Genomic DNA, 11377 nt, shown 5'->3' on the forward strand with positions numbered 1-11377 from the left:
TTTTAAGAAAGGCTAAAGCTGTAGAAAGTTTTGTTTCGAAAATATTCAAAGCAATTTTATTTAGTTCATTTCATTCAGACGATTTTCATACATTTTGTTCGGAGAATGTTAAAGAGAGTGATTTATTACACCTGTAATTGGCTCTTATGGTAGAAAAGAAGGAAAAGCCCCCAAACTAGGTATCAACTAAGGAAACGACTCATTCGTGCTTTGGGGCTATTTTGCGGCTGGTGTTCAGTGGCACTTATAAAAGACTGATGGCATCATAAATTTTATTGAATAGTTGAAAAATTGCAGCCCTAAATCTGATTGCTTTGGTAAAACAAAATCAATGTTTTGCAATGACCATGACAAAAAAATCTTAATTAAACTGTTATAGCTACACTTTGTAATTTTGGAGAACATATTTGATTTAAATCTGAAGCAATAACATGAAATCTAGATCTTGCAAGTTCGGATTGTGTACATGAGGAAATCCTCTTCTATAACAAGCCGCAACTGTGTTTAGTCTATTTATTCTGTATCTAGTCTGATATTCATTCATTCTTGTCACATAGTCTATTAATATGTATTAATATGATAATGTGTGATGTACAAATCAAATTTATTGTAATGAAAATCTTCTTTGCCAATAAACTGAAAACTGTTCAATCGGGATGCACAGCCATTAAATTGTAACACGCTCGTACAATCGTGGCATGATGTGTAACATTCGGTAATGTTAGATGTAAATACAAAGCGAAAAAAAACCTTCTTGCTATAGGATGAACAAAAGAGAAAATCCCCCCCAAACCATCTGAGGCGAGAATCAATAATCAAACACACAGAAAGACAGGCTATCTACCAGAGAGGAGCAAACTTAAAGCACACATTTTCTCAGTAGAGAGGCGTTGTCATAGCAACCCTAAGTAAAAATAACATGACACTTTTTTTTTTCCATCTGGAGTCGAACGGGATCGGATAAAAAAGAAATAAATAAAGCACACACTGAGAAATTCTGATCAACAATTACTGACATTTTGCCCAGAATATGCACAAATCCCAGCAATGTGTCTCTCTAAACTCACAGTCAGGGATCTGGTGGCTTAACATACAGCCACTCCTCTTATTCACATAAGGAATTAATGCTCGTCAAGATAATGATCATTATAAAGGCAACGTTTCCGCCCTGGTAATTATTTACCCTACAAGCTGGGACAAGTCTATTTGGACCTTTCTTTCTTTAAAAAAGGATTCATTAGGATTTCAAAGGATCCTGTTTTCAGCCTGTGCATTTATCGTGGCACCAAACAGTGGGGGATCCCTCCTAAATAAGAGCATTCATCATGAGAGAAGAAACGTACCGGAACTTCACGAGTTCATCAGTCTGAGATCAGAACCATGTCGAGTAGCGCCAGAAGATCAATTATGATTTTACAACTTTCCATTTGTGTTCCCAAAACTCGTGTGACTCGGCAGAAGGTCACAGGGGGGAAAACAAAAGCATGGAGAAAAAAACAATGTCCAAAAATAGCCACACACAAAACAGAGGATGGCCCAAGGATTAACACTGCCCGACGACACGGCTGACCTTTGGTCATGGAGGACTACCTTTGCCAAAAATGAAACAATTTTTCATAAGCCAGAGAGACAGAGAGGAACAGAGAGAGTACTGCAGTGGTCTGAAACATCGCACTGGAGTACTGGATTGCTCTCCCAACACTTACAGCATTTGTTCTGCTCTTAATTGGGAGGCCATCCAGCTGTCTGGAGCTAAAGCATCACACAAGACTAATGAGTTCTTCACATGATCCACTGGGAGAGAGCGAGAGCGAGAGAGAGAGAAACAGTGTGTTAAGGAGGTAGAGGCGAAACGTATACTGTAGCACTCGGAAAAGAGAACAATAAGTAAAAAAAGAGTAAACGTAAAAAAAAAAGGTTTTAACCTCGTCATCATTTAATGCTTGGTCTGATGTTCATTCTGTTCCGGAAAAAAAAAATTACATAAATAAATAAATAAATAAAATAATTTAAAAATCTCATAAAATGGAAGCAATGTATGAATCCGGAATGAAAGGGTCTCTTCCAGAACTTGAAGGCTGCTATTGAAGCATCTTCAGAGAGGCTGCATGATGTCAGACCCCACTGAGTGCTAAATATCAGGTCCTATTGCACTATTCTGCTTTAGCCACCACATTTGTGTCATTTTGAGTTATCTGATGAATGTCACCCAAAGATATTCCATTCTTTTAACATTGGTCTAAAAGCAGCTTTACAGAACATAAGAAACATTGTACAAAAGGTCCAAGATTAATATTATACAAGAGTTCAAGATTAATATTAGACTTATATTTAAATGGGTTTGTATTTATCCCTAATGAACAAGCCTGAAGTGACTGAGGTGGCTGTAGTGAGGAAAAACCCCCTTAGATGGAAGAGGAAGAAACCTTGAGAGGAACCAGACACAAAAGGGAACCTCATCCTCATTTGGGTGACACTGAAGGCTGTGATTATAAACTGTTATAAACACCAGAGAGCGTTATTATGAATAATATCCATTATACAGTCAGATACAGTCCGATAATAGTGTATTGATTAGGAGCTTGTTGTCCTTAAAGACCACATGGCATCTCGTCTTAGCAAGTGAAAATATTTTTGAATATTTTCAAATGTGTTATATTTCTTATTATGGGATTGGAAATCAAATATAAATTCAATCAGGCTGATTTTAGATTTTTCAAGAACGTTTAAGGTTTTTGTTTGTTTGTTTTTTTTGTTTTTAGATTAATGCTTATTTCCAGAAATAAATGTGGAAAAATGAAATGAATAAAAAATGGTTTAGATTTGCTTTATCGTAATTATTAATAACAGACGACATAAATATAGATGAAGATATTTTCACCGAGGTTGTTTCTCTCAGCGTCGGCACTGATGACTCAGGCTTAAGTTCAGTAAATGTGAGTCACTTAAACTTTAATTACTGGGATTTTATTAACATGGGGTCTTAGCTCCAGTTCTGTGCACTCTCTGTCCTGTACAGTTAGAAACTCTATCCTTAACATGAAATAACCTTCCTCATTAAGGGCATAATAATTAACTAATGAATTAGATTAGGTGTCTTAGCAGTAGGGAAAATGTTCCTAAGAACAGAGGGTTCCTAAGAACTCGGTTATTTAGTTAATAAAATGAAGTTACTATAATCCAAGTATTCAAGCAGCCCCGACAGAAAAGATTCCTGTTTTGCCAGCCGGAAATGTTAGGCAAAGAACCATTGATTCGAAACAGCATACTATCAAAGTGGTAATGTTTGGATAATTATTATTTGTGTATTACAGATACAAATCTAATTTACCACTTAATTACTTAATTTACATAATACATATTTAATAAAACAATTAAAACTGTCAGGAGAAAAGAGCCAGGATTAATTGTTAATGAGTAGGAAATATATACAGTATGTGTGTGTGTGTGTGTGTGTGTGTGTGTGTGTGTGTGTGTGTGTGTGTGTGTGTGTGTGTGTGTGTGTGTGTGTGTGTTACTTCTCCTACTTTATATTTACATAATATACTTTATATGATTATTTCAAAAGGGGTTTTCACACTTTAAATAGTTCCTGGGACGTATTGAAAACTACGGCTAAACAAAATCTCAGGTTGTCTTCTTTGACGTTTCACACTGCATATACTGTACCTAATCCCTGCCTTAACCTTATTCTTGTGTCAGCAACCATGATTGGACAAACCCAGAATGTGACCACTTACATTTATGGCATTTGGAAGATGCCCTTATACAGACTGACTTACATTTTTATCTCATTTTATACAACTGAGGGTTAATTATTCAGGGGCCCAACAGTGGCATCTTGATGGACCTGGAATTCAAACCCAAACACAAACCTTCCAATTGGTATTGTATTACCCTTGGGTTGCCTTAACCACTAAGCTACCAAATCCCATTTAAACAAAGTCTTGTCTCACAATTTTGCATCAGTGATAATTTTTTTTATTTATTTTCAACAAAAAGTTATTGGCTGATATCCAACTCCTATTACATGTTTGCTACCTGATGCGACCAAGCCTGTTGCTAAGCAAGGCGCGGTAACATTCTACCACCACATCTCTTCACATTTTACATGACTAGCACTGTAATGCAAAAGCACTGCTAACCCTGCTTCTGAGCAAGGTTTCATAACGGGTTAAAAGCACAGTGTGAAAAGCCCTAGAGTGTTCTTGTTTTGGGTTTTGTGATGCTGAGCTATAAAAAGCTCTATATAAATATATATGATGCCACAATATGTATTTGCTTAATGTGCCTATTATTCCAATGGTTGGATTATGCTCATAAAATAAAGCTGTGCTGCAATCATAAAGGGATTTGAGGAACTTTATTTTATACCAGAAGGTTTCCACTAATCCAATGATTCTCAACTTTCCAATGCATGGCACGTTTAAACATTTTTTCTTCCCCAATACGCTGGATTTAATTTAACTTATCAGCTAATTATCAACCTTTCAAGAGCTGGAAAAACACTATAATAAATTCTAAAATGCATAGGCTAGCTGGAATGAATCCAAGCACTGCTGGTAGACCGCATCCTTCACACACTCTATTAAGGATTCTTAATTGAAATACAAAGTTGGTTATGAAACAGTGACTGGTTTTCAAATAGAGTTTCCACAGCTATGTATCCTGATTGCTTTTTATGTCTTACATAACCACTTACAGTTTAATGTTTATTGGGTCTAACCTGGTTAGGATCTCAAAGGAGGTACCTGATTGGTTTCGACCACTGTCTGTATTTACAGTACAGTCCCCTTTAAAAATATTGGAACGGCAAAGCTAGTTCGTTTGTTGTTTTGCTATACACTGAAGAAATTTGGGATTCACATATCAAGAGGAATATGAGATCATAGATCATAGTTTCAGTTTCACTTTTTTTATAGTTACATCTAGACGTGTTACACAACTTAGAACACCTTTGTTGGCCCACCAATTTATTTGCAGGTGAGCAAAAGTATATGAACAGATAGTGTTGAAGTAGATTCTAATAAATAACAGAATATTTAGTTTCGTATCACTCTCTTGCATAAAAGTCTCAACCTGGTGACCCACTAACATTACCACACTATTGCGCTCTTCTTTAGGGATGCATTGCCATGTATGACATGTATGTTGTTTATTTTGGAAAGTTTCTCCATTCTGTCTCCTCTTCAGGAGATACATTGCTGCTCAATACGTTAAGGCCTGGTGATAGACTTACTGTAGCCAGTCTAAATCCTTGCACTTTTTAACCTAATGAAGTCATTTGTTGTGAAGGCAGAGTGGTCTGGGTCATTGTCTTGTAATGTATGACGAAGTTCCTCCCAATTGTATCGAATAAATGTCTCTGTAAATTGGCAATGAAAATGTTTCTGCTACCACGAGTTCCATCATCAATAAAGATTAGTGAGAATGTTCTAGAAGCAGTCATGAAAGCCCAAGCCATGACACTACTTCCATAATGCTTGACTCATCATGCTTGTTTCAGATCATGCAGATCCTTTCTTCCTCTGCATTTCCATCACCATGCATTTCCTTCACTTTGGTTGAGGGTCCTCTTGCTCCAGACCATCTGCCGCTTATCTCTGTTTTTCTTTGTGAATTTTAATCAAGGCTTATGGCTGATGAGTGGTTTGCATCTTGTTCGATGGCCTCTATATTTCTGTCTTCTCCGAATGGTGGATTGTGTGATACCTTGTGACACCCCTGCCCTGTGGAGGTTGGTGATGATGTCCCTGACTCTTGTTTCTGGATTTTTCTTCATATGATTTTTTTTTTTATCAGATGCAGTTGTTTTGCTGGTCTATTGTTTCATATTCGTTTCTGAACTCATACACATTTTTTCCCAGTGTATAGCAAAAACAAAAGAATTGGAAGAGATTACATGAATGGACAACATGGCACCATTCATTCCTATTGTGTGTTTCTGAAGCCTCTTCAGAGACTAAATTGGAGTCTATACAGCAGACACATGGAGCATGCTCAGTAGATACGGCCACATTTTTTGCCTTTGTGCCACAAATTCACTCGCTGTTTTGTCTTGATGGCACAAAGACTCACTTGTTTTGCTAATTCTAATTTCAGTCACTGAGCTAGCCTTGGAAGTCAAAAACGAAGAACATACTAAAAGAAACAGCAAAGACCCTACTGATAGTGTGTTAGAACAGTTTTACAACAAAACAAAACATTGCTCTGATAGAGAACTGTTCAAAGATTCAGGTTAATGCATGCACTTCCAAGACGCTCCTACAAACCACATTTATCCTAAAAAGAAATATTGGGGGAGAAATTAAGGTCAACTAAATCTGTAAAAACAACAACGGTGTTCCAGAAATTCTGTCCTGAATTTAGTAGTTCAGAAATCTGTACTGAATGCAGTAGTGGCTTAAGTGGTTAAAGCTCTAGGTTGGTGATTGGTTTGGGACAAAATAAAGGCTTCTATTCTCCTACATGTCTTTCTTTAATTTAGGAATGGGCGGGGTTAAAAACTGTACTGCTGCCAGCCACTAGAGGGCGTAAGATATTTTTACCTTCACTTTTGCCTTCTTGTTACAATGTCCACTTGAATCTACAGTTACCTACTCAATTAAATCAAGCAAACCACAACCAAAAAAGATCTGAGTTCCAGGCAGATAAGAAAAGAAAAGGGATGGACCCATGGAAAGAATTATAGCTTAAATAAGGCAGCCTACTTAATCAATGTTAAACAGCTATACAAGCTCAGAGAGTACGAAGAAATATCACCAATTACCATAAGCATTACCAGAAGAATAATAATAATGATAAATGGGATTTGACTGTAGAATAGCTTTCAGTATTCCTAGACTCTTAGTGCAGGCCTGAAAGCCATTTAACACTTCTGGTCATAATTACCACATCTATGAAATAAGCTTAGTAATTTCATAATATTATATTCCCTGTGTAGAACGTCAGTAATATAAGAGTCACGTTTCAAGGAATTGAAACATTTTTAAATAAGCACTTAAAATTGTCTGATAAGGCGTTATTATGTATTTTTTTATTAGCAGTACTAATTAAAGCTTGTTACATTTTGTGTGGTAGCGTTCCTTTGCCATATTTTTATTTGCCGTCTTATATCCGAGCATGCTATAAAAAGCCTATGTTTCGACTTTACAGCTCCTCTTGGCTTTCTTGACGAAAAAAAATACCGAAGATGGCTACAGCAGGAAGCACTGGCTCCTGTCCTTTCTTTTTCCCCCTGCACAGCATTATCATTAATGAAATTGTGCATTTACACTTCAGAAAACACCTATTTGTTTTTATTGGTAGCAGACAGCCATATAAAATGTCACCTAAATCGATATGTATAAACTTTTAATATTCATAGTTGGCCGCATGCTTTACAAAATCCTTTATAAAAAAAAAAAGAGCTTGGAAGTAGATACAAGAAGAAAGTTATAGAGTTATAACAAATTCTAATAATATTGCTATGTTTTCATGTTGTGACAGGTTGTTATTATAAGTTCTGCATTAATAATTAATAAATGTATAATTATGCATTAAGCTTTCAGGTGGGTACAAAATACTTCAGTTGTACAACATTTGCTGTGGTGAATGCTAGCTTGTTAACTAGCTAACTCATGTCACAACAATCACTGATCACCGGTGTTCCCAAAGACTTATCACTGATCACCAGTGTGCCAAAGACTGATCACTCATCAATAGTGTTCCCAAAGACTGATTACTGATCACCAGTGTTTCCAATGCCTGATTACTGATCACCAATGCTCCCAAAGACTGATTATTGTTCACTAGTGTTCCAAAAGGCTGATCATTGATCAACAGTGGCAAATACTGATCACTGAATGGCAATATTCCCAAAGTTTAATCACTGATCACCAGAAAACACATCAACCAATCACTGATCACCAGTGTTCCCCATGACTGATCACTGATCACCAGTGTTCCCAAAGACTGATTACTGTTGAACAGTGCCAAATACTGATCTCTGATCACTAGTTTTCCCAAAAACTAATCACTGACCACCAGAGTACACTTCAACCAATCAATGATGATCAGTGTTCCCAAAGACTAATCACTAATCCCCAGTGCTCCCAAAGACTAAACACTGATCCATTTTGTTACTGCTTCCTTCATGTCTAGTTCCTGACTACTACCACTGCTTCATTTTGTCTGCAACCTTGAAAAAAAGGTTAAATATTCATTCATTCATTCATTCATTCATTCATCCATCTTCGGTAAACACTTTATCCTGGTTAGGTTCAGATGAAGCCTACCCTGGGAGTATTTTGTATTTTATTCTCATAGGCTGGGACACCATCCATCACTTCAGCCACACATTTATTGGCACAAAATAACCAATTCACCTACGAGTATGTTTTTTTGGGAGATGAGAGGAAACTGAAGAAAAACCATGCGGACCCATCTGAGCTACGAGTCATCAACATACCCGCCTCTCCATCTTGCCCTTTTCATGCTCATTGAACAGGTTTTGATATTCAAATGCTCATCACTGAATATACAGTGTAGATTACAATGTCATCTGGTGACTTCTAGTGACTTTCTGAGCATGCATAAGCTACTTTCTCCTGAAAGGGTTTGGCCACACTGGCCCTCTGTGTTTCCATAGCTCTCCTCCAGCTATACTTCAGAGTGACCAGCAATTCACACAAACGAATATGCCTTACTGAAGCATTAATAAAATATATTTAATTAGGCACTTCCCTGCTGTGTTTACCCATCACTGCTGTCATGAAAAATAAATCACTGACTTTGGCTCATTTATTAGTAAATAAAAGGCAGAACTGTCGGTCATGATTGGCCTTAGGGATTCATCGCTGCTTCTTCGAGGCCTCGGAAATGATGATTGAGCTCAAAACAGAGGCGCATCAATCTTTCATTTCACTGCATGCATTTTTCCCTTTAATTACAGCACAGGGTTGAGGTGTGGTCAACAGGGGGCGCTGTTTCGCGTGTCAACTTTCTCTGACTGTCCTGTATTAATTAGATGCTCGAGCATTTTAGATATTCAGGAGATCATATCAATATGACAACATCAAAATCAGCATGGAATGCATGCAACAAACACATCCGTGATGCTGTGATCATGTCAAGAAGAAGTGTGTGAACGATTTTTGGATTTTTTTTGGTCGCCATGTGAGATGGTTCTCCTTGAGAACGGAACAGGATCACCTTGAACTACATTTGCACGAAAAAAACACACATATATGTATATGTCTATCTATATGTTGCTGCGTTTAGCTGAATCAATATATATAGATATATAGATATATATATATCATCCAGTCTTTTAATCAATGCGTTCAGGAGGTTGTACTAGTGCAGCTCCATATTACTGATGGTGGGGGGCGACAATCGGACACGCAGCATGGGTTTGCGTGTGCGTGATGCGCGCGCTGTGTGTGTGTGTGTGTGTGTGTGTGTGTGTGTGTGTGTGTGTGTGTGTGTGTGTGTGTGTGTGTGTGTGTGTGTGTGCGCGCGCGTGCGCGTGCTCGTGCGTGTGTGTGTGTGTGTGTGTGTGTGTGTGTGTGCGCGTGTGTTTGGAATCCAAATTGAGCGCAGAGCAGAGACTCCAGCATGCCAATGAACTTCTACACTTGTGCAAAATCATCATGATGGTGCCTGCTATAGGTTATAGCGCGTCACATCCCATTTTTAAGTATGCTTCTTAAAATATATGCTTTGGTTTATCTAACAAGAAAAATCTGTTACATACCATGTTTACTTCGGACACCATGTCTATGCTGGCGATGTCTATATTCATGCCAACAGCCACCGGAGCCCCTAAAACGAGAGAAACCATATGAATGGCATGTAATAATAATAATAATAATAATAATAATAATAATAATAATAATAATAATAATAATAATAATATGGGGCTGCGTTTAGCTGAAGCAACATGTAAACCTATAAGACAAAATGCAGCTCTTTCCTAAATTAGGTTACAAAAACCCCAGCAATCCATAATTCACGGGCATTTCAGAATTTATTTTTTTAAAGACAAAAATGTGCTTCACAGTACATGCACAGGGTGAAATGGAGATCCTCAGCATCATCAACGGAAACTGTTAACCCTACTGTGCCTAGAACAGGTGGATGGAGGTGTATTATGGTCCAACATGTCAATATAGACATGTCGTAATGTGTAAAGTTAAAACGCGCAGTGATCTGATGTCTACACGAGTGTATTCAGACCGAATCCGCTTTGATTTGATGACTGAAAATAAAAAAGGGGTGAAACGAACCTGAATGTATTCATTCATTCATGCCAAAGACTGCGTATAGCCTTCATGCTTGCTTGAGGATGAATTGACAAGGTTGCCTGCTACAAGTCAGTGCACATCCTGCACATCATGCACATCATCACATGCATATTAAATGATTCAAATGCACGTTTTGGATTCCTCACCTCCAAAATCCGGCCTCAGTCGGATATCGTATCCCTTCATCAATCTGTCCACTGTGTCTTTCACTACAGGCATATTGCTAGGGTCTCTGCTGCAGGAATATATATGATTTTATTTTATTTTTATTTTTTTTAAAAACGCAACGTTTATTTATTTAACATGCAGCAAATCCACTAGCAAACACAGACTAACATATGCAAAGTAAGAAAATTCCAAATGCTACAAAAACAAAAAAAACCCTATTTATTATCCTTTCTTCTATTTTCAATTATTTTGATTTTTTTTTTTTTTACCTTTGCGCGCACACAGCAGTCATGATGAAGGGGCATAACAAGAAGATACACTGCGATTTCCTCATCCTCTCCATTGCAATAGTTCAGATTATTATTATTATTATTATTATCTTGTGGACCAAGCTGAAGGAAGACAGCGCGCGCCGCGCATCCAACTTCAGTCCCAGCCAGTGCAGTAAAGCCGAGCGCGACTCACGCGCATGCGCACTCCGAGCCTCAAGATTAAAGAGTAGCCTTGCTACTGAGAAGAGTGGACACGTTACGTTTTGCTGTCGTACAAAAACCACGCCCGCGTTGCATCTTCTCTGCTCTGATTGGTCGGAGCTAGGCACTCTAGAACGATATGATCCTCTGGCTTTAAGATCTGAACTGTAACTTTACATTATGCTCTGTAAATTAAACCAGTTGTAGTCATTGCCATGCATGCATATTGTATACTGTATTATGGTCAGGGCTGAATACAGCCTGAGGGGCAGGAGCAACCTAAAATACACCTAAAGGGCATTTCTTGTGTGTAGGGGAGCCTACATGGTACTGCATCTCATTTGCTCTACCAGAATGCACCGGTTATGACACTTCATGTTTCCTCACACAAAGGTACATCCTAAAGGGCAATGCATCACTTTTTTTTTTTTACTAGAAGACCAGCCATTA

General features: G+C 37.8%; 1 protein-coding gene across 3 annotated transcripts in view; it reads right to left on the reverse strand.

The window, feature by feature from the left end:
* Positions 1–10942, reverse strand: part of gabrb2a (gamma-aminobutyric acid type A receptor subunit beta2a) — a 57924-nt gene extending 46982 nt beyond the window's left edge. For 2 of the 3 annotated variants that reach the window (XR_003443596.2, XM_027165267.2), the window contains exons 1-3: positions 10724–10940; positions 10433–10521; positions 9737–9804 (exon numbers count right to left, since the gene is read on the reverse strand). Coding sequence is in view for 2 of the 3 variants with exons in the window: in XM_027165267.2 (XP_027021068.1) it covers positions 9737–9804; positions 10433–10521; positions 10724–10797 (231 nt within the window). In the remaining variant the exon portion in view is untranslated. Of the gene's footprint in view, positions 1–9736; positions 9805–10432; positions 10522–10723 lie in introns of all 3 variants that reach the window. The other variant, XM_027165270.2, reaches the window with a different exon arrangement.
* Between the last annotated feature and the right edge of the window lie 435 nt (positions 10943–11377).

The sequence above is a fragment of the Tachysurus fulvidraco genome, chromosome 10 (assembly GCF_022655615.1).
Source record: "Tachysurus fulvidraco isolate hzauxx_2018 chromosome 10, HZAU_PFXX_2.0, whole genome shotgun sequence".
NCBI classification, from domain to species: Eukaryota; Metazoa; Chordata; class Actinopteri; order Siluriformes; family Bagridae; genus Tachysurus; species Tachysurus fulvidraco.